General features: G+C 52.3%; 1 protein-coding gene across 1 annotated transcript; it reads left to right on the top strand.

Moving 5' to 3' along the window:
• The first annotated feature begins 7,875 nt into the window (after positions 1 to 7,875).
• Positions 7,876 to 20,773, top strand: PCP4L1 (Purkinje cell protein 4 like 1). The gene is made up of 3 exons (XM_084867201.1): positions 7,876 to 8,114; positions 18,379 to 18,433; positions 19,215 to 20,773. Exons 1-3 carry the CDS (start codon positions 8,106 to 8,108, stop codon positions 19,364 to 19,366), a joined length of 216 nt encoding a protein of 71 aa, XP_084723327.1. The 5' UTR covers positions 7,876 to 8,105; the 3' UTR covers positions 19,367 to 20,773.
• Positions 20,774 to 22,067: the final 1,294 nt, after the last annotated feature.

Here is a 22,067-nt window from a genome sequence, read left to right as displayed (position 1 = left end):
CTACCTGTCTTCTATGTTCACATAAGACAGCACTGCCCTGTGAGTTCACATATGACAGCACTGCCCTGTGAGTTCACATATGACAGCACTGCCCTGTGCGTTCACATATGACAGCACTGCCCTGTGCGTTCACATATGACAGCACTGCCCTGTGCGTTCACATAAGACAGCACTGCCCTGTGTGTTCACATATGACAGCACTGCTCTGTGCGTTCACATAAGACAGCACTGCTCTGTGTTCACATATGACATCACTGCTCTGTGCATTCACCTGGAACAGCACTGCTCTGTGCGTTCACATATGACAGCACTGCTCTGTGCGTTCACATTGGACAGCACTGCTCTGTGGGTTCACATATGACAGCACTGCTCTGTGCGTTCACATATGACAGCACTGCTCTGTGCGTTCACATATGACAGCACTGCTCTGTGCGTTCACATATGACAGCACTGCTCTGTGCATTCACCTAGAACAGCACTGCTCTGTGCGTTCACATATGACAGCACTGCCCTGTGCGTTCACATATGACAGCACTGCCCTGTGCGTTCACATATGACAGCACTGCTCTGTGGGTTCACATATGACAGCACTGCTCTGTGGGTTCACATATGACAGCACTGCTCTGTGCGTTCACATATGACAGCACTGCTCTGTGCGTTCACATATGACAGCACTGCTCTGTGCGTTCACATATGACAGCACTGCTCTGTGGGTTCACATATGACAGCACTGCTCTGTGCGTTCACATATGACAGCACTGCTCTGTGCGTTCACATATGACAGCACTGCTCTGTGCGTTCACATATGACAGCACTGCCCTGTGCGTTCACATATGATAGCACTGCCCTGTGCGTTCAGATTGGACAGCACTGCACGGTGCATCCATTTGGCCGTCTCTCCCCACAGGGCTGTGAGTTCTAGGGCATGGGTCTCCCAATGTCCGCCCAGGGTCTGGTGGTGGTGATGGGTGCTGAGTTGCCTATGAGTAATTGAAGAGCTTTCCTGATTTTTTATCCTGAATCCTAAATCACTTTGAATCCTCTTATAAATGTTGTTAGTCATCAGCGGGAAGGGAGGGGAGGGTATCTTGAGTGGGAAGAGACCAGCCAATGAACTTATTTGCACATATGCATAACCATGGACATGGACAATGGGGTGATGAGGGCGGGGGAAGGGGCAGGGAGAAGAGAGAGGCTGGAAGAGGTTAATGAGGAGAAAAGGAGGGCCAATGTCACACTGTTTTCCACAATAATGATTTTAAAAATAAAATAAGCCCTGTTAGTCACCAAGTCTCCTTGGTTCTTTATGCCTTGTGGCTCTCAGTGTCCCTTCCCTTCTGTTGCTGTACATACTCACTCAGACTCCTGCACTTCCTAAGTTACAATTCCCCTGCTTGGTCCCCTGTTCTCTCTTATCAAATAAGTTCTATGTTTCCCAGGAAGAATAATCTAAAAGTGTTATTTCTGAGAGGGTCCAAGATGGCTGCACAGGTAAACACCTAACTGCAGCCGAACACAACAATTTCAATAAAATACAACTAAAATATAAAATGGACATTACCCAGAACTACAGGAAAGTCAACTGACTGGAAATTCTACAACGAGAAGCAAGGAGAAAACCAGAAGGAAGAGTGGAGGAGCTGTAAAAGCCTAAGGTACGGAGACACACGGTGCTCGGAGAGGACAGAGCCGGAGAGGAGGGAGGCTGAGTGCCTGGCTGGCATTTCCTAGTGGGAAGGAGATAAAAGCTCTGGACTGTGCTGAGCCCCAGTTCCAACTGCTCTGAACCCCAGTTCTAGGCCAGACCCTGGGGACCCAGGCTCAAACAGAGGGAGCCTGGGCTGTGAGACGGAACCCCGGGGGAGCAGAGAAAGGCAGAGCCCCGGAGGCCCACACATTGAGCAAAGAGGACGGACTGTTGACTCTGCTGCCAGATTGCCCTAGCGGGAAGGAGACAAAAGCTCCGGACTGTGATGAGCCCCAGATCCGACTGCTCTGAAGCCCAGTTCTAGGCCAGACCCCAGGGACCCAGGCTCATCCAGAGGGAGCTGGGCTGTAAGGCGGAACCCCGGGGGAGCAGCAAAAGGAGGTCCCGGCGGCACGCACATTGCACGCAGAGAAGGGACTGTTGGCTGTGCCACGGGATTTCCCTGGCCGGAAGGAGACAGGGGCTCCAGACTGCTCTGACCACCACCTCCAACTCCACTTCCATCTGAACTGAACCCCGGTTACAGGCCCATTGGGGGAGAGAGACTAGACTGTTTGGTAGCAGGCGAAACTCGAGGGCACCTCACTCTCAGAGGTGCTTGCAGCAAGTACTGAAGGACCCTGAGGAACACTGAGACTCAGGAGCCACATAGGGCGTGGCTGACGGAAGCCAAGGCTGTAGGCTCCACCCTGAAACTCCGCCCCATCAGGAAAGCTGTGAAAATGCCAAGACAAGAAAATAGATCACAAATAAAAGAAATGGAGGACAAAAAGCGACTGGATATAGAGTTAAAAACCACACTTATAAGGTTGTTCAAGAATCTCCTAGAAAAGATCGATAAGACCTATGAGGATATGAAAAGGGATCAACTAGAAATAATAAGGGATCAACAAGAAATAAAGAATACATTGTCTGAAATAAAAAAATATTATATAGAGTCCTAAAAACAGAATGGAAGATCGCAAGAATCAAGTCAAAGATTTGGAACATAAAGAGCCAGAAGACACTCCTCCGCAGAAGCTAGAAGGCAAAAGAATCCAGAAAGTTGAAGATAATGTAAGAAACCTCTGGGACAACTTCAAGCGAACCAACATCAGAATTATGGGGGTCCCAGAAGATGAGAGAGAGCAAGATATCGAAAACATACTGAAAGAAATAGTGACAGAAAACTTTCCCCTACCTGGTGAAAGAATTAGACTTACAAGTCCAGGAAGCACACAGAACTCCAAACAAAAGGAATCCAAAGAAGACCACACCAAGACAAATCATAATTAAAATTCCAAGAGCAAAAGACAAAGAGAGAATATTGAAAGCAGCAAGAGCAAAGCAGGTAGTTTCCTTTAAAGGAGCACCTATACGATTGTCAGCTGATTTCCTCAACAGAAACCATGCAGGCCAGAAGGGAATGGCAAGAAATATTCAAGGTGATGAATAGTAAGAACCTACAGCCAAAAATAATCTATCCAGCAAAGCTATCACTCAGAATCAAAGGTCAGATAAAGAGCTTCACCAATAAAAAAAAGCTAAAGGAGTTCATCACCACCAAACCAGAATTATATGAATTGCTTAAGGGAATTCTTTTGAAAGAGAAAGTAAATAAAGATAAAAACTATGAACAACAAATATGTAACTATCAACAAGTGAATCTAAAAACCAAGGAAATTTTTAAAAAAATCTGATGAACAATATTAACTGTTGAATATAATAGAATCAGAGGTATGGAAGGGGAGTGAACTGACGATTCTCGGGGAAAAGGGGAGATGGGGATGTGGGACGAGACTGAACATAAACTGTGCACCTATGGATGAGGACAATGGGGAGTGGGGAAAAGGCAGAGGGTGGGGTGGGAACCTGGTGGAGGGGAGCAACGGAGGGGGTGGGGGGAGGAAAGAGGGACATCTGTAATAATATGAACAATGAAGATTTAAAAAAAATAATAAATAAATAAATAAATAAATAAATAAATAAAAGTGTTATTTCTGTGAGGATCAGGTTTGAGTTCCTTATTCTGATACATATCTCACAACTTCCCCATGATAAAACTCAGACGTCTTTCATCATTTTTCTCTTATCTCCAGATGCCAGATGGACCCATCTTTCCCTCTTTCCCTTTGACCTTTTGTCTAAGTTTTACCCTTTTTATAAAATATGTTCTTATTGATTTTTTTCTAAATATATTTTCATTGTTTTCAGAGAGGCAGGGAGAGTGAGAGAGAGAGAGAGATAGAAACATCAGTGAGAGAAAAAATCATTATCAGCTGCCTCCTATACACTCCACAGCGGGAACTGAGCCCGCAGCCTCGGCATGTGCTGACTGGGAATTGAACTGTGACCTCCTGGTTCACAGGTTGACACTCAACCACTACCCACTATTATTGATTTTTTTTTTTAAATATATATTTTATTAACTTTTTACAGAGAGGAAGAGAGAGGGATAGAGAGTTAGAAACATCGATGAGAGAGAATCCATCGATCAGCTGCCTCTTGAACATCCCCTACTGGGGATGTGCCCGCAACCAAGGTACATGCCCTTGACTGGAATCGAACCTGGGACCTTTCAGTCCGCAGGCCGATGCTTTATCCATTGAGTCAAACGGGTTTCAGCTGTTATTGATTTTTTTTATAGAGAGAGGGAGGAAGAAAAAATCCAAGAAGCTCTCAGAGTCCCAAGAGGGTGGGAGGGAGAAATAGAAACATTAACCACTTACCTCCTGTACACACCCTGACTGGGAACCAAACTCGCAACCTGAAAGTTACTCTTTTTTAAAGATCCATCTCAGACCCCACTTTCCCCAGGAAGCTTTGGACTCTTTTGGTCCTGAATAGTGTCTTTCTTCTTTGACCTGTTACTGTTTATTATTATACTAGAGCCCAGTGCATGGATTCATGCACTGGTGGGGTCGGGTTCCTTGGCCTGGCCTGTGGGTATTGGGCCGAAACTGGCACTCCGACATCCTCTGAGGGGTCCTGGATTGTGAGAGGGCACAGGCCAGGCCGATTGGTGCTGGGGAAGGGTTACGGGAGGGCCCCAGGGCCTGTTCTGCTCTTCTGGCCAAATCCTGATTGGGGCTAATTGGAGACCATCAGGGCCATCTCGCCCAGTCTGAGCAGCAAGCTAACCTACCAGTTGGAGTGTCTGTGCGGGTTATAACAACTGGTCAAACAGTCAAAGGAACAGTCAGACACTTAGCATATTAGGCTTTTATTATTTAGGATAAGTTACTATTACAGTGTACTTGAGCATTTGTGTGTGTGTGTGTGTGTGTGTGTGTGTATGTGTGTGTTTTAGTCCTCACCTGAGGATATTTTTTCATTGATTTTTAGAGAGAGTGGAAGAGAAAGGGAAAGTCAGAGAAATATCAATATGAGGGAACACATCGATTGGTTGCCTCCTGTACATGCTCATGCCTGGAGGAACCTGTAATCAAGGTACATGCCCTTGACCAAAATCAAACCCAGGACACTTTGGTCAGCAAGTTTGATGCTCTAGCCACTGGAACAAACCAGCTAAGGCTGTCCTTGGGCATTTAATCACCTATGGCAAGGTGGGCAGTCTATGCCCTGTGAACCACATCTGGTCTGTGGCTTTTGAACTAATAATGTTTTTTAAATTAAAATTTTAAAAGAAGAAAAAGAATATTTTATAATACATGACAATTATATGAAATTCATGCTTTAGTGTCCACAGATAAAGTTTTATTAAAACACTAGAGGCCTGGTTCATGAAAATTCATGCACTGGAGGGGTTCCCTCAGCCTGGCCCACCCCCTCTCACAGTCTGGGAACCCTCAGGGGCAATCAGGGGAAGGTGACAGCCCATCACACCTCTGCTACTGCCACTGCCAGCAGTGCAAGCCTGGGCCAGCCCTGGTTACCTGAGCCTCAGGTAGCCCTGGGCAGCTGGGCAGCCACCATCTGAGGCTTGCCTGCACCATGGGCTGATCTTGAGTGGCTGTGGGACTGAGGGGACTGGGGGACTCCAGAGGCAGGTGCAGCAAGGCCCGGCCTGCCTGGCAGGGCTGAGGGGACTGGGTGCCGCCATCTTTGAGGGTGTGACAGTCAATTAGCATATTCCCTCCTTATTGGCTGTGGGTGCTGCCATCTTTGTGACAATGTGAGGGTCAATTAGCACATTCCCTCTTTATTAGATAGGATAGCCCCACCTATGGGTTTACATATTGCCTATGCTTATAAACTGTAAGGAGAGACTTGGAGTTTCAACAGAGACCATCAGCCATTCACTCTCTGGCTGCTCCAGAAAAAGCTTGCAGACCCCTGGTCTAGGATCTCAAACTCCTTTATCCCCTTGCACAGCTGGTTAAGAGCTGTGGAGAGCCTGTTTCACAGATTTCCCATGCTAATTAGCAATTCCTTAGAAAGGCGGGGAGCCAGAAGAGTAAGAGACCCCAACTTAGAAACTTAGTACCTTAGGCAGCCAGGTTCCCATGGGAAAGTGAGAGTCAGGGCTGCAGGTGGATGGGGAGAAACAGGGTCTTTTCCCATCTCCTTGGTTTCTGACCTGGCCGAGAAAATGTACAGCCTAGAGGGTGGCCCTAGCGAAAGGGCACTGAGATCTTCCCTGGAGCTGCTGTGGAGAGAGATCAGTGGTCCTGGGTGAGAGGCTCAGCTGTGAAGGACTCAGGAAAGGATCTGTCAAGAGGGTGTCCCGTGAAAGGATCTGTCAAGAGGCTGAGCAATGCTTAGGAGTGTCCCAAGCCAGACAACTGGAAGGGCTCCCTTAAAGTTGGAAGGCAAGCTAGATATTCAGATAAACAGGAATAGCAGTTGAAGTTATTAGAAAGATCATGACATTTGCCAAGCCATTCTGTTTCTTTTAATCTTGCTCTATTCATATTTTTCTTAAAACTTATACAACACAGTAATTATTTAGTAAATTATGTTTTAATTTATCTCTATTGTTGAAAGTATTACAGATGTCCCAGCCCCCTCCTCATTGATCCCCTCCACTCCCCCCTCCTCCCTAAAGCTCCATCTTATTAAAAATGATCTGCCTAGGTTGGACTGTGGGATTTATCTTTCACAACTGTCCCTGCACCTGGGCAGAGTCCACGTGGCTAGTGTTGGTCCTCAAACCTGGACCACCAAATTGGCTGCTACCTGGACTACTGAAAGAAACAAGCAAGACTCTAGGGCATGGAACTTGCATATTGAAAACATTAATATATATATATATATATATATATATATATATATATAATTATTATTATTATTGACTTCAGCGAGGAAGGGAGAGGGAGAGTTAGAAACAGCAATGATGAGAGAGAATCATTGATTGGCTGCCTCCTATATGTCCCCCAACTAGGGATCGAGCCGGAAACCCACGCATGTGCTATTGACCCGAATAGAACCCAGGACCCTTCAGTCCGCAGGCCGAGGCTCTATCCACTGAGCCAAACCGGCCAGGGCTTGAAAGCTATTTTAACGACAACAATAGGTGCAATAGGTGCAAAGTCATAAGGTATCTCCTTTTTTTTTTTTTTTTTTTTTTTTTTTTTAGCTTCACCAGCGTGCCTGGCACAATGGAGGGCACATTGCTTTGTTGAAACTGAACGAATAAGCTGTTGGGAGGAGCTCATTAACCTTGGTGGGGAGGTTGGTTTGTTTGGCTAGTCGGTTGGTTGGTGTGTGTTGTTTGTTTTTCACTATGTGGGATGTAGCATTGATGAATCCTAAATGTCTTTCAACTCCTGGGATCTACGAACTTCCAACTCAAACAGGCTACCCGACCATCCCCTGCTCTTGGCCCCAGAGAACTGTCCACGTGCCACCCCTCCGTCTCTCGGTTGGTCTGTCCCTTCCCTGTCCCCCTGACGCCCTTCTCTCACTCGATTGCTATCCTACCCCCCAGTCTCAGTAGGCAATGTCTCTCGCCTTCACTCCTTCCTCCATTGCTTCCCGCATCCCATGCATCCTCTTGCTTTCCTCTTGCTCCGCCGCTGCCTCGGCTGTTTCCCACCCTCTCCCCGCCTCGGCCCGGCTTCGCCTTCCCCCGCGGCTGCGGCGTGGCCCCTCCTTCCCGCGCTCCGACCGACGGCGGGACCCTACTTGGAGCCGCGGGAGACCTCGGAGCCTTCCTCCATTGGATGCAAGGGCTGTCACTCTGTAGCGGAGGCGCCTATTGGTCGGGCTGGAGGCGGGGCCGAGCTGACTATAAAAGGCGGGGCCCGAGGCTGCGGGAGGCCGGAGGGTGCATGCGGGCGGCGACTTGACAACCGAGAGCCCGGCTGTTCCGGAGGGAGCGAGCCGGGCGGGAGCGGAGGCCCCGCACCGATCTCCTCGCCCCACCCGCAGTCGTGCCGAGCCCGCAACTCCCGCCGTCGCCGCAGGGCCACGCCTCGCTGCACGTGCCGCCCGCTCCGTCTGTCCGTCCGCCGAGATGAGCGAGGTGAGCGGCCCTGCGCTCCCGGGGGAGGGGGGAGTCCGGGCGGCGCGGGGGCAGCAGCCGGGCGGAGACCGTCCAGCAGCCGGGGCTCTGCCTCTGCCCCGACGGCTGCCGGGCTCCCCGGACGCCCTGACCCGGCCCCGCAGGCCCGCGGCGGCCGCTCAGCCCCAGACGGCTGCGGGCTTCCTGGGTCCGACGCCTCCGGGCCCGCCGGTTGCGGAGCGCCCTCCGGCCCTGCCCCAGCGCTGCGGCGTCCCGGGTCCTTTGTGAGGCCCCTGGTCCAGCCCGCCGCCCGGCCTCCGCCGTGTCCTCCCCACGCCGTGTCCTCCCCACGCCGTGTCCTCCCCACGCCGTGTCCTCCCCACGCCGTGTCCTCCCCACGCCGTGTCCTCCCCACGCAGCGCTGCCCGGCGGGGGCCTCCTGTCCGGACCCGGGCCCTCCCCGCCCGGAGCGGTCTGGCGGCGGCACACAGCGGTCTGCAGCCCCCGCACCGGCTATCCGAGCCCCGCACGAGCCCCTGAGCCCAGGCTCGTAGCTGTGGCCTCGCCTCCCTGCGCTTCCTGGCTTTCGTCTGTCAACCGAGGACGATGCTGGCTGTGCCGGGGAATAACGGAGCTCTCAGGACTGGCCTGGCCCAGAGTAGCAGCCGGCTGGCTAGCTATTGTCATTTTATCCATTTAAATATATATTCTAGAGTGTGACAGGAAACCAGCACGAGAATCCTCACGGATGCGGGTTGGGGGAGCCTGGAGCTGGTCTCAGTGCAGCCTCCAGCTGCAGGGAGCCTGCTGTCTCCGGAAGCCGCGGTCCAGGGAGCCCGTTAGTGCCAACTGCTCCGTGCCGGCTGCCATGGCCGCTAAGCTCCTGGAAAACGCAGCTCCTCTGGGGCTGTGGATGGACCCTCCGCTGGTTGTGGCTGTGTGTGTGTGAGCGTGTGTGTGTGTGTGTGTGTGTGTGTGTGAGTGTGTGAGTGTGTGTGTGTGTGTGTGTAGGTGAGGGAGTGTGTGTGTGTGTGTGTGGGTGAGGGAGTGTGTGTGTGTGTAGGTGAGGGAGTGTGTGTGTGTGTGTGTGTAGGTGAGGGAGTGTGTGTATGTGAGGGAGTGTGTGAGTGTGTATGTGAGGGAGTGTGTGTGTGTGTGTGTGTGTGAGGGAGTGTGTGTGTGTATGTGAGGGAGTGTGTGTGTGTATGTATGTGAGGGAGTGTGTGTGTGTATGTATGTGAGGGAGTGTGTGTGTGAGTGTGTGTGTGAGGGAGTGTGTGTGTGTATGTATGTGAGGGAGTGTGTGTGTGAGGGAGTGTGTGTGTGTGTGTAGGTGAGGGAGTGTGTGTGTGTGTGTGTAGGTGAGGGAGTGTGTGTGTGTGTGTAGGTGAGGGAGTGTGTGTGTGAGTGTGTATGTGAGGGAGTGTGTGAGTGTGTGAGTATGTGTGTGTGCGGGACTCCTCTCCAGCTTGTCTGCATTCACAGTTGCAGGCAGGACTTGACTGCTGTGAATCGCAATCTGCTTTTACAGTTGAATAACTTTTCTCTGGTTTCAGCGAAGGATGAGATGGGGAGATGCATTTGGTCCCTGAGGGCTCTCCCATAATCCCTTGTCACATGATGCAGCTCGCTCTAAGCACACTGGCAAGTCCTTTTTGCTCCCCAGCTGTGAGGGACTCAGCTGGAGGAGTGTGTTGGCCCAGTAGTCATTCCACTGACATGGAGGTCTTGGGCCACGGTGACTGCTCCTGGTGTCTGTCCTGTTGTGACAGCCAGGGGCTGCAGAAAGGGCAGAGCAATTAGAAATCTCACGAGGGGATAGAACTGGTATTCCCGCCTTTATTATACTGTTTCTGTCCTTTTAAATACTAAGAATGGGATCTCACACTCTTTCCTGTGCTCTGCCGGAGTCTGCATGATGGAAGTTTGCTCAGGGTGACATCACCGTGTGTGTCTTCCAGGGGCCAGTTGTTAGAACCCTGGCGGGTGTGGGGGAAGTCCAGGTTTCCCTCTCATTGGTGGTTGTTATTGTCATGGCTGTGTTGGCATCTAAGATCGGGATGCCTTCCACTGCTGGGAACATCCGTCTTCTGAAGGAAGAGAAACCAGAACTCAGTCCCCATCCCTGATGTCGGCTTCAGCTGCTTGAGCAGAAGCCTCTGGCTAGTGCAAGTGGTGACTTTGCCATCCGTGACCTGGGAATATGGACAACTTTCCCAGCTGCAGTTGTGATCAGTTCCCTCAGAATGTCAGGTCTCTGCAGGGCAGGGCCCTGAGCAACGGGGCTGGGTCCAAACATGCAAACCTGATGCAGCTCCTGTCTGTCTGTGGAGGGTCCTAGCTGATGGGGGAGGGAGCGGGGAGGGAAGGGAGGAAGGTCAGGGCTTTAATCTAGGGAGTGGTTCTATGAGTGTCTCCCTGTTTTCTTCCTATTATCTATGTTACACGCAGACTTCGTGATCCCCAAGGACCACCAGGGAGTCCGATGCAATAAACAAAAGTACCTCTTCCATGCTAGCATGGGCTCTGTCCCACTCTGGCCGATAGCATGGAAGAGCGCGAATTTCACCAAGCCCGGGTTCTACTCCGGTGGTGATGTCACTGCTTTGGCTGACCCCGATTGGTTGGGTGAGGGCTAGGGTCCTTACACAAAATGAAGGATAGCTCCGCCCTGCCCCACAGTGGAGTCCGGAGTTTATCCTCGCCCCGCCCCGCCCTCTCCATCTATAGTTTCAATTTGTCTTTCAGGAGTCTATTTTATCATTGAAAAAAATAAACAACTTTGCAAGCATTCTTCAGGGTAGAAATACAGGTATATCTTTTACCAAGAAAATATCAAATAATATGTCAAAACATTTTAGTGATACTTTAGATCTGTTAAGGAGCCCTGAAATCATCTGGTCCAAAATTACCGTTTTACATGTAAGGAAACCTACAAACATTACCTAAATTTACACGGTACCTGAACCAAGACTAGAGCAGGCTGCTGACTTCTCATCCCAAAAGAATTTCCCATAGATTTCTTTATCATGTTACTCCAGTGAATATAGAATAACTTCATTATGTGAAGGAAAAGAGCCACATGCTGACCTGACAAACTCAGGGAAGGCCTGCGTGGCAGTCTTGCAAACCCAGAGACCTAAGATAACCACAAAAGATGGTTTGAAAATTAAATATCTAACAGGTTATAGTAGTAGTCATGTCCCAGATATTTCACCTGACAAAGATCAATTTTGATCTTTTACTGAGATAACATATCTGTGAGATGTCTGGGTAACTTGTAACTTCCTTTTTACCCGGACCCCTCAGGGCACAACAAATGAGACATCCCTCATTGTTATTGTTATCAAGTTAATTGTCAACTGTTAATTGCCTTATGTATCCTGTATCCATCTCTGTAAAAGAAGCTCACGTCCATCATTTAACCTTTTACCCTATCCCAGAGGTCCCCCCCCACCCTTCGCTCTGTCCCACCTCCCTAATCTATCACCAATGAATTGCAATGTATAGAAATGTAACCCGCCATTCTCCAGAGCATTATCTCAATCCGTTGAGGTTCTGCTTCCCAGCACATGTCGACAGTAAGGCTGAAGCTCACAAAAAAATTCTTTACAGATTTCAATGTTTTTTTTGTTAACAATTAACATGTAACTTTTAAGGAATTATTATAAATACTATCTGTAGGAAATCTAAGCAGTGTGATTTAATAAATGTTGAACAAGAGTGTGGGATCCCTTAACACGACCCGCGTGGTTCAGGGCCCACTCAGGGTCCGGTTTCTGGAGAAGGCCGCACACTAAAATGAAGAGAGAGACTGGAAAAGAGTTAATTTGGGAAAATGGGGGCCAGGCGGGAAGTCCACCTCTAGTGGGAAGACTAACCCCTCTCTGGCCTTTTACCATTCCTTTTACTGAGATTCTGAAACAAAGACATCTCTTAGGTGGGAAGTTCCAACAACAGAAAATCAACTTATATTTACACATGATTAACAAATTAAAGTTGCCTCAACCACCACTATCTCAACTAGACAATGAGTTAATAGCTCCGACCATTCAGAGCCATCAAGGTTGGCTAGCTCTTTTTACATTTTACTACCAGGGACTTAACTTAGAGTCAATGAGTTAATAGCTCTGACTATTCAGAGCCATCAAGCCTGGCTAGCTCTTTTTACATTTTATTACCTGTGACAATGTTAGGTTTCGGTTCGGCACAAGGGGAGAGAGAAAGAAGAGAGGGCGCACAGAATGGTATCTATCAGTGGGCACAGCTGGTGGAATACAAGGCAGAGCACATACTACCTTCCTCACTGGGTCCCTTGTAGGCAGCGTGGGAGCGTGCGGTGTGCAGTCAGTGAAGGGAGTGCGCGAAGGGGCGGCTGGGGGCCCTCTTTCCTGTGCTGCGTTTCTGTCCATCATGTTCCCAGAGCGGCAGAGCAGCCAGGACCAGAGACAGGCTTTTTCTGAGCAGCAGAAGCATTTGACTTGCAACCCGCAGCGCAGCAGGCGTCTGCGGAAAGCCAGCATGCCTGTGACCAAAGGCGGGTGTGGGCCTCGGCGTTTGGCCACTTGACTTCAGGAGACCACAGGCTTTGGGAAGAGAAACCTACGAAGGGGAAGAAGAATGTTAGGCTGGCCAAGCAAGCAGTGGCCCTGCTAAGTGCGTGATCTTCTGAATCCACCCTTAGCCTGCTGCCGGGAATTGCTTTGCCGGCGTGAGTAAGCCCAGTCAGAAGCAGATCAAAACCACTTTCCAGAGACCTGGATCGCTGCCAGTGCCTCTGAACAAGGGCTCCAACCCTAGCCGTTCTCACACCCTCTCCCTGAAGCCTGACTTGCTTCAGCGGGGCTAGGGGGGGGAAGGCTGGCCGGCCGAAGCGGGGGGGCAGTGGGGGGGGAAGGCTGGCCCGCCGAAGCGGGGGGGGGGCGGGGGGGGGGAGGCTGGCCCGCCGAAGCGGGGGGGGGGGGGGCACCCCCGCTGTGGTCCTCGGTGCTGCCTCCCTCCACCCAGCTGAGTGCTTTGTGGGGGGGGGGGGGTGAGTGCGTCTGCTTTGGGGCATCAGGGCAGGTGGGGTGCACACTGAGATTATAGTAGGAGCGATGCTTTGGCACCACCCCCTCCTCCCCTCTGCAGGCTGTGCCCCGAGCTCAACAAATAACTGCCCATTAAAGTGCCACGGCCCCTGCCGTGGGAGCGGGAAGGGCTATTGACTCCCTGCGTCCCTGAACTGGCAACGCCCAGGAATACTGCTCTTCCAGGGCACAGGGTGAGGTGGCTGAGGGCAGAGGGACAGGCCTGGGGGCTGGGGACTCTGGTCCTCGGAGGAGGCATTGGGATAGCAGGTATTTGGGTTTATTCCATGCGTTGGGAGAAGAATGTGCACCTAGTTCTATTTCTGTTATGAACTTGAGGGTGACCTTCTGAAGCTGTGGAGGACGGCAGCTGGCTGTGCAGACTGGTTCCGGCAGTGCTCCAGAAGCAGCAGGCGGAGCTCTGGCACCGGCCAGCTGAGCCCTCTCTAGTCTCTGGTCTCTGGCCGTGACCTTCACTTAACATGGGGAGAATGTGTCAGCAGGGCCAGAGGGCCCCTGATGGGGGCAGGGAGCCAAGTCTCTTTGTTTTCACTTGGAAGCATCAACTCCTGTCTCCCTTCACCTCCTGCCTCTAAAGCAGGGAGCTTACCAAGCCCAGGACTCTCCCAGTACAAAGGCAGCAGGGGTCTTGGGCTTGTGCTGAGGATTTTAGAATTTGGGCTCTGCTTACGTTGCCTGCCCTGGGCTGTGGGGGCGAGATTGAGTGCCTGTTCCCAGGACAGCAATTCCGGCAGCACTGCTGCGCTGTGTGCCGGGTTTCCATCGCACGGCATCCAAGCTGTTCCGCGCAGAATAGGGCCTGATGTGCCGTCCTGTCTGCTGCTGCTGCTGCCAACGCCGGTGACCCCGAAGAGTACCACGGGCCCGGAGGGGAAAGCTGGGTGGGTTACCTTTCCCAAGGTTAGTTCTCACTTGCTGCTGGGAGCAGAGGCGGTGACACTATCTTGCCTCTCCTGGCGACAGTGGTTGCTGAGGCAACACCATTCAAAATAAAGGAGACAAAGGGAGGACGGAGCACAGCTAGAGGTGCGGAGAGGGAGGACGGAGCACGGCTGGAGGAGCGGCAGGACCAGTGGGCTGGAGTGCCGAGAGCCTGCTCACCAGAGTGGCAACAGGGAAACGACGTCTAAATTGCTTCCGCTTTGACTGTTTCCAGGTGCTTTGCCAAGACAATACGACAAACTCTCCTTCCGGGTGAGGGGTTTACAGATCATCTTTATGATACAAAGGTGAACAGCAGAACTGGTCAGGAGAGATGGTTTATGTGCTCCAGAGGGCATTGTGGGTACTAGGGGTTTCTTCTCTTTAAAGCACTCTTTTCTTATCTCCCCAGTGACCTCTCATACATGTAAGCCTGATGGAGCTGTTGTTATGTTGGAAACCAGCGAGCTGAGCAAGGACGCCTTAGTCAGCCACATGTGGAGTCCTTATCACGCCGGGTCTCAGAGGAGTGGCCCCAGAGTCTGAGCGAAGCAACATGGAGGGACTTGTCCTTCATACCCTCCCGGTCTCTGTCTCCCAAACATGGGGCTTCCGGGCCTTTCACAGGCTTTACAAAGAGCCCTGTGTGCTGGGGATATTTTGCAGGACGCTTGTAGCCTTGAGCACATCACGTTCAGATAACTAAGACACCTGGCATGGGAGGAACCAGGGGCGGACCAGACCCTTACGGCAGCAGAGCTAACACAGAGCGGCCCACAGGCCAGATAATTGAGCTTATTTTCCCTATTATTCAAGCAAGCGTGTTTACAGAAGCCAAGAATAGCGGGGTTAATTCACAGAACTAAGGACCCTCTGTGTTTAGTGGGAAATTTCAGACAGCAGCTTTCACAACACGGAGGCGACAGGAACAGGATTGAGTGCCCTGTGAGCCTGGGGGCCAGACGGCAGCTGTGCCGGGGCTCCATCAGCGGCCATGGCTCCATTCCGGGCCAGTGGCCTCAGGAGAGACTCAGGCGGGACCTGGCAGGGAGTTCGGAGGAAGAGGCTGGCCTGTGGGGTTCAGTCGGGACACACATTCCTCCTTAGTGGGTTCTCTCTCTGACGTGGGAGGGGACATAGAGCTGAAGAGAGGGGAGGTGTCTAGAGCAGCAGTGAGAGAAAAGAGTGGATGGATTAAGGAAACAGGCTCAGAGTCCATCAGAAGAAAATGGTTAAAGCAAGGACTAGAGTCAGGGATGTGCTGGTGATAGTGTGTTGGACTTGAAGCCAGAGATCATGGAACTATAGAATGTGCCTCCCTGTCCGCATGAACCCACCACATCCAGGGTTCATCCCACTTCCCCATGCCGCCTTTGGTCTGTCCCATGATCTCTGTAGCAAACCCAGCTGCCAGTGCTCAGCCTTCCTTGCAGCATCGGCCCGCAGGTGGGGTAGCCCTCCTCCGGGACATGTCTGCTTCTCATGGTTTCTGTTTTGGCTTTCCTCCCACCTGATGTCTTTTTCATTTTCTTTCTTTAAAAAAAAAAAAAAAAATGTTCTATTGATTTTTTTACAGAGAGGAAAAGAGAGGAATAGAGAGCTAGAAATATCGATGAGAGAGAAACATCGACCAGCTGCCTCCTGCACACCCCCACCAGGGATGTGCCCGCGACCAATGTACATGCCCTTGACCAGAATCGAACCTGGAACCCCTCAGTCCACAGACCGATGCTCTATCTACTGAGCCAAACTGGTTTTGGCTCCATTTTCATATATATATATATATATATATATATATATATATATATATATATATATATATATATATTGATTTTTTTTCTTACAGAGAGGAAGGGAGAGGGATAGACGGTCAACTTTTGGATTCTTCTTTCTTTCTGCCTCTCTGGTTAGGTATTTTTTTTTGTTTCCTCATCTTCCAGATCTTTGGTTTGACTCTTGAGGGACGTTGATCTACAGTTGAGTTTCTGTATATTTTTTATTTCAGACATTGTATGCTTAATTTCTGACTGGTCCGCCTCCCAAATGTGTCACTTATGGATGTGAGGAGTTGAAGCCTGGTGTCTGACACTGACCACTAGGTACACTGGCTTCTGGATCTCCAATGGGGTGCAGTTCAGCTACTGTCTGAGGCCACCCTGCAGGAGCTACAGCGAGAACCACAGTCCTCTCCTCCCTGCTCAGAGCTTGGAGGCTTTGGAGCTGTCTGCACCAGGTTGCAAGTTTGCTAGGTTAAACTGCAATAGAGAAGGCCATTCATATGCAAAAGCCACTGCTTGGAGCAAGGGTGTGTTTGTAGATTGTGTGGGGCGGAGTCTCAGGGCATCACTAGGCTAGGGCCTGGCAAACAGCAATGGCTGGCAGTGAACTGTCTCTGCCTCTCTGTGTCCCGCATCTCACCCCCCGGCCCAGCAAACTATTATTCTTGCATGCAGCTCTGCAAGCAAGCCCCCCTCACTTTCCGACCTGATGGCAGACAGTCCAGCTTCTCTCCAGAAACTGGATTTCAGAGAGACTGGGAGCTTGTCTCTCTTTGGGTTGAAGAAAGAATACCCGCCGCCAGCCTGTATGAAGCATGCAACCCTGTACCTCAGTTTTTCAGCGCTTGTGTCCTGAATGCTCCTTTCTCTTTCAGTTTAGTTGTAGAGCTTCCTTTCAGCCAGCTTTCCCATGGTTCTGGGTGATAGACATTTTGTCTTTCAGTTGTAGTTTTGAAATTGTACATGGCAGCAGTTTAGGTGTGTTTACCTAAGCTGCCATCTTGGATCCTCCCTTTTCCATTTTCTTTATTGATTTTTCCTCATTTCTGTAACCTCTAATCACTAAATACTCCAGGACTTGACCCTTTTCTCTGTTTGCTCTGTATGAACTCACCCTGGGTGGCTCATCCAGTCTCCTGGCTTTAAACGCCATCCACTGTGGATTGCTGCTCATTTCTCTCTGCAGGGCGGATGCTTCTCGCTACCTCATCTCCAATACCCAGTGGCTTGTAACCCTCTCCTCGGGGATCATTAATGGGCATCTCAGATTGTCCAAGAGAAGTTCCTGACCCTCTCAGGCTCCTCCTGAGACTCCTCCATCTTGAGAAGTGGCAACTCCATCTTTTAAAGTTCCTCAGGCCAAATGGCATTCTTTGGATGTCATCCTTGACTTCTCTCTTGCAATGTCTCTTATCCAATCAATCAGTCAACCAATCACATTGCTCATAGTTTGCAAATATACCTAGAATCAAACCACAGCTCACCACCCCCCATGCCACCATGCCAACCCAGGCTGACTACTCTCACCTGGTTTACTGCAACAACCTCCTGCAGGTGTTTCTGCTTCCTCTCACAGGCCCCTTTTATGCCAATTGAATGCCATCCCCTCTCACTTGTAGTAAAAGTAAACTCCTTAGAAAGACCTGTAAGGCCCTAAGAAACTGCCCAGCAACCATTTATCTCTGCTCATCTCCATACCCTTATATCCTTCCTCTCCATACCCTTCCTTCATTCCTCTCCACACGCTTCCCTCCTTCCTCTGTCCACCCTTCCCTCCTTCCTCTCTCCACACCCGTCCCTCCTTCCTCTCTCCACACCCTTCCCTCCTTCCTCTCCACACCCTTCCTTCCTTTCTCTCTCCACTCCAGCCATGTCCATCACACAGGCCAGTCACCTGACCCGCCCCTCCTACCACCTCCACCCCTACCCCCAGGCTCCTGAGAGCTCTGGCCTGGATGCTATACCCTAACTCCGCTCTCCCTCAGCCCCCGCTGGGTATGGGCTGGGTGTGGAGCTGTAGTTCTCCACATCCACTTGCACCCCTAGCTCCCTTCCTTGCCTTTTCTCTGTAGCACTTAGCACCAGACATAATACCCGTGTTGTTGTAATCAGTGCCTCCCAGTTGCACCCCACCTGGGGATCCCCCGGTACCTGGGCATGAGCCCTGACTAGAACTCAAACCCATGACCTTTTGGTGCGCAGATAACCTCCAGCCAGCTGAGCCGCCCGGCCACGAGCCGTTTTATTAATCTTTACACAAATGTGAACTTCACAAGGGCGAGGTTTTTGCTTTGTCCTCTGCAATTTCCCTGGCACCAATCATCACCTGTGGACTGGATTCTGATGACTTTCTACCTTTCTGACCTCAAACCCCACGTTTTCCAAAGACTAGGGAATGCGCCCCTATGAGGAGGGCTGGGATATGACAGCGGTGTGTCTGAGGGGATGCACCATGCGGCTGCCATCAATGTCTAATATTCTGGTTTTTCTTTCCAGCTCAACACCCAAACGTCCCCAGCAGCCAGCCAGGCCCCCAGCCCCGAGGAGAAGGGTGAGTGGGGCGGGGGGGATGGGGGCCTGCTCAGAGCAGGTGAGGCCTGGACACGAAGACAGGCCGGCTGGCAGTTGGGGCCCCTGAGCGGGGATAAGGGGACAAAGCACTGGGTTAGAACTACTACTTACAGGCTTCCTGCCACTTCCCCCAGACACCTTCCAGTGTTTACTCTCTGATCTTACAACTTCTTCTTTTTTTTTCTTTTTTTAATATATTTTATTGATTCTTTACAGAGAGGAAGGGAGAGAGACAGAGAGCCAGAAACATCGATGTGAGAGAAACATTGACCAGCTGCCTCTTGCACACCCCCTACAGGGGATGTGCCCGCAACCAATGTACATGCCCTTGACCGGAATCAAACCTGGGACCCCTCAGTCTGCAGACCAATGCTTCATCCACTGAACCAAACCGCTTTCGGCTACTCTCTGATCTTAGAAGCGGGCTCTGGAGTGGAGGAGACAGGCCCAAGACAGGAAGGAACTAATCAGTACTTGCAGCCGCGGTCTCAATTGGAAGCCGAGGGACAGGGAGCAGGATGAGCTCTGGGTGGGACTGTCGGTTCGGGGACAGGTGGGAGAGGACACCTGTGTCTTGGTGCAGGCGCAGTGGAGCTCCATGGGCCTGGTCCCTGCCTCCAGGAGCGACACTCGGCTTGCTGAGTGCTAGCAGAGTCTGAGCGCGCAGAGGCCGCAGGGAGTGGGCTTGACCTGGGCATTTGGGGTCTGGAGACGGGCTGGGTGATGCAGGTCACTCACTTGGGAATCTCACCCACCTGCAGGGGAAGCTGGCAACACCAAGAAGGCCGAGGGGGAGGAGGAGGAGGAGGAGGTGGACATAGACCTGTCAGCGCCAGAGACGGAGAAAGCTGCCCTGGCCATTCAGGGCAAGTTCCGGCGATTCCAGAAGAGGAAAAAGGACCCCAGCTCCTGAATGCCAGCCTCGCCCTCCCCAGCCCACACTCCACAGCGCTGACTTCCATGTACCTTTGTCTCCCTGTCCCTCTATCCCGGGGTGGGGAATATCTGGCCCTCGGGCTGTATGAGGTCCACAAAATCATTTATTTGGTTTGGCCAAGGCCTCAGGGGTGAGTCAAATGTTTGACCAAATACAGCGGCTAATGTCTCAGTTGATAGTTTTGTGTGGCTCCTGACGATGCTATAAATATCCACATGGCCCTCGGCAGAAAGGCTCCTCACCCTGCTAGCCCCTCATTAGGGCAAGTTTGACCGTATCTGCTATTTTCTGTGGCCCCTCAAGTCATCACAGCAGCAGAGCATGAGGCACAAGGGAAAGGGGAAGAATTCCAGCTTGCCAGCTTCTCCTTGGAATAAGCCTCCTTAGCCGGTACCTCTGCCCCATGAAGTTGAAGTGGAAGAAAGAGGCTTTGAGGATGAGGGCCCCCCCCCCCCCATGTGGAAGGGAGGGGAAGTCTTCAGAGTAGGGTACATGGTGGGGGGGAATACTCATTGTCTGCCTGTCCTTACAGCAGTCACACTTCAGGTAACATTCCCCTCGCACCCTCTGCACTGCCGCCTCCACTTGCTGCTCTGCGCCAAGCCACGGAGGGGACAGGAGCCCCCTGCCCCTCGGACACCAGGACAGCAGCTTCCACATCAGTGCCTGCTGAGTGCATGAGTCCCAAGGAACGCAGGGGCCTGGGCAAAGCAAAGGGTGTGGCCCTCACCATCAAGCCTGGGGCAGGGCAGGGCAGGGCAGGGGAATGGGGTGGGGGTAGATGTGGGTGAGAGGGATCTCTGAGGACAGGCTGCTGCCAGGGAGAGTGCTGGGGAAGGACTCCTGGGCAGTGCTTGCCTGCCTGCCCCGAACCTCACATCTAGCTCCCCAGAGGCCTCGTAGCCCAGGTGACCCCTGGAGCGCCTACCTGCCCCACTGTGGAATTGGGACAGAAGTGGAATGGCCACTCTGAGATTTTAGCATGTTTCATAATTCTAGAAAAAAACAAACCCCTCAAGTGGCGTCATTTAACCTCTACTTCTGATTTTCTTGGGAGGAGTGTGAATGTTGGCTGGAGCTGGCCCCGGGGAGGGCAGGGCAGTGCTGGGCGACACGGGGCAGGTGCCTGAGCGCTTTCTCACTGAAGCCCACCTCCCTGTCTCCCCATCCCCACCTGCTGGTGCCCCCTCTCCCTTCCCCTCCAGCCAGGGCACACCCAGCCATCAGCCATCCACCAGCACGCAGCCTGTCCTAGCTGCCCCTGCTGCTTTGCCCCCTTCCTCCCCGGACACACACAGCTGTTCAGCAAAAGCAGTGAAAGAAGACTGCGTCACACTGAAGACTTTAAACCATGAATTAAATAAAACGATGGCTTTCAAGTGAGTTTGCATTGTGACCTTCATACATGGAAACAAAGCCAAACGCGAAGTGAAACCAGTAACAGCTGTGAGCAGGGAGCCCGGCTCCTGTGCCTCCAAGCCCAGGGCATGGGAGGTGGAGCTAATTCAGCGGGAGGCCCGTGTTACTGCCTCCGGTCCCCACATCCCTGGAGAGAGGACTCCGCGGGGACGGCTGGGCAGGCTCGGCCTGGCTGGGGAGGCAGCGGTGGGTCTGTCACCAGCCCCTCCTGCAGCTCCACTGCTCAGAGGGCGTCTGCTGAAATGATTGTATCCCTTTCCCATTTCTTGCTCCAAAAGTGTTACACTTGCCTCCTTGCACGATAAGAAAGGGTGTGGTGGCAAACGGGCTGCAGTTTGGGGAGAGAGTTCTGACCTGAGGGCGAGGCCGCCTTTGTGAGCCAGTGGCCGCTCCCGCAGGTCCTGACGGCCTCCCCTCTGCCCACTGCGCAGTTCCGCCGCCGCTAACGGAGCCTCACCTCTGCGCCCCTACTCCTGGGCCCTGGAGCCCCTTTTCTCTCCTGTCCCCCCAGATCCTACTGCTGGAGACACGATCTTGAATACCAATCGCCAATGACTTGCTTGAGTGCCTTACTTTAGTGAGCGGTCAGCAGAAGAGACGGTGCTGAAGCACCGAGGTTCCACCGGTCTCCCCGGCCCCCTCCGGGGTCTCCCCGGCCCCCTCCGGGGTCTCCCCGGCCCCCTCCGGTGGGTCTCCCCGGCCCCCTCCGGGATCTCCCTGGTCCCCTCCGGTGTGTCTCCGGCTGAAGCGGTGGCAGAGCTGGGTGTGCGGCCCTGAGGTGGAGAGTCTGCAGGTCTGAGCAGGGTACTTGGGGTACGTTCTCACACCCCAAACTGGGAGATGATCTTGGCAGAAAGTCAGGTCCCTGAAGGGACAAGGAGCCTGCCTGGACTCGGTCATTGGCCTCTCCTCCACCCTGCCCCGATGCCATCAGCATTCCCACGTGGGTCCCTTCCATCTCTCATTCCTGCCTAACCTCTCTGGGAGCTCCTTCCAGCCGCCTCTGCCGCTCTCTGCCTGCTCCCCGGGCCGGTTTCCATCTTCTCTGGGGCTGTTTGCAGGGCACGTGGCCGCCACGGCTCCCCAGTCTCCCCCGCCATCACCCGGGAGCTGCTGCTCCCTCCGCCCTCTCCTCTCCCAGGAAAGGCAGAGCCTGCCTTGGCCGCACAGCAGGAGCTCCTGGGTGCTGGGCTGTAGGGATGGGTCCTGTGAGCCTATTTCAGCCCCCTCCCTCGCTGGGAGCCACCCAGACAAGCTC

Source organism: Pipistrellus hanaki, assembly GCF_964339955.1.
Source record: "Pipistrellus hanaki genome assembly, chromosome: 18".
NCBI lineage: Eukaryota > Metazoa > Chordata > Mammalia > Chiroptera > Vespertilionidae > Pipistrellus > Pipistrellus hanaki.
Note: the sequence above shows the minus strand (reverse complement) of the source record. Positions and strands in the feature narration are given on the sequence as shown.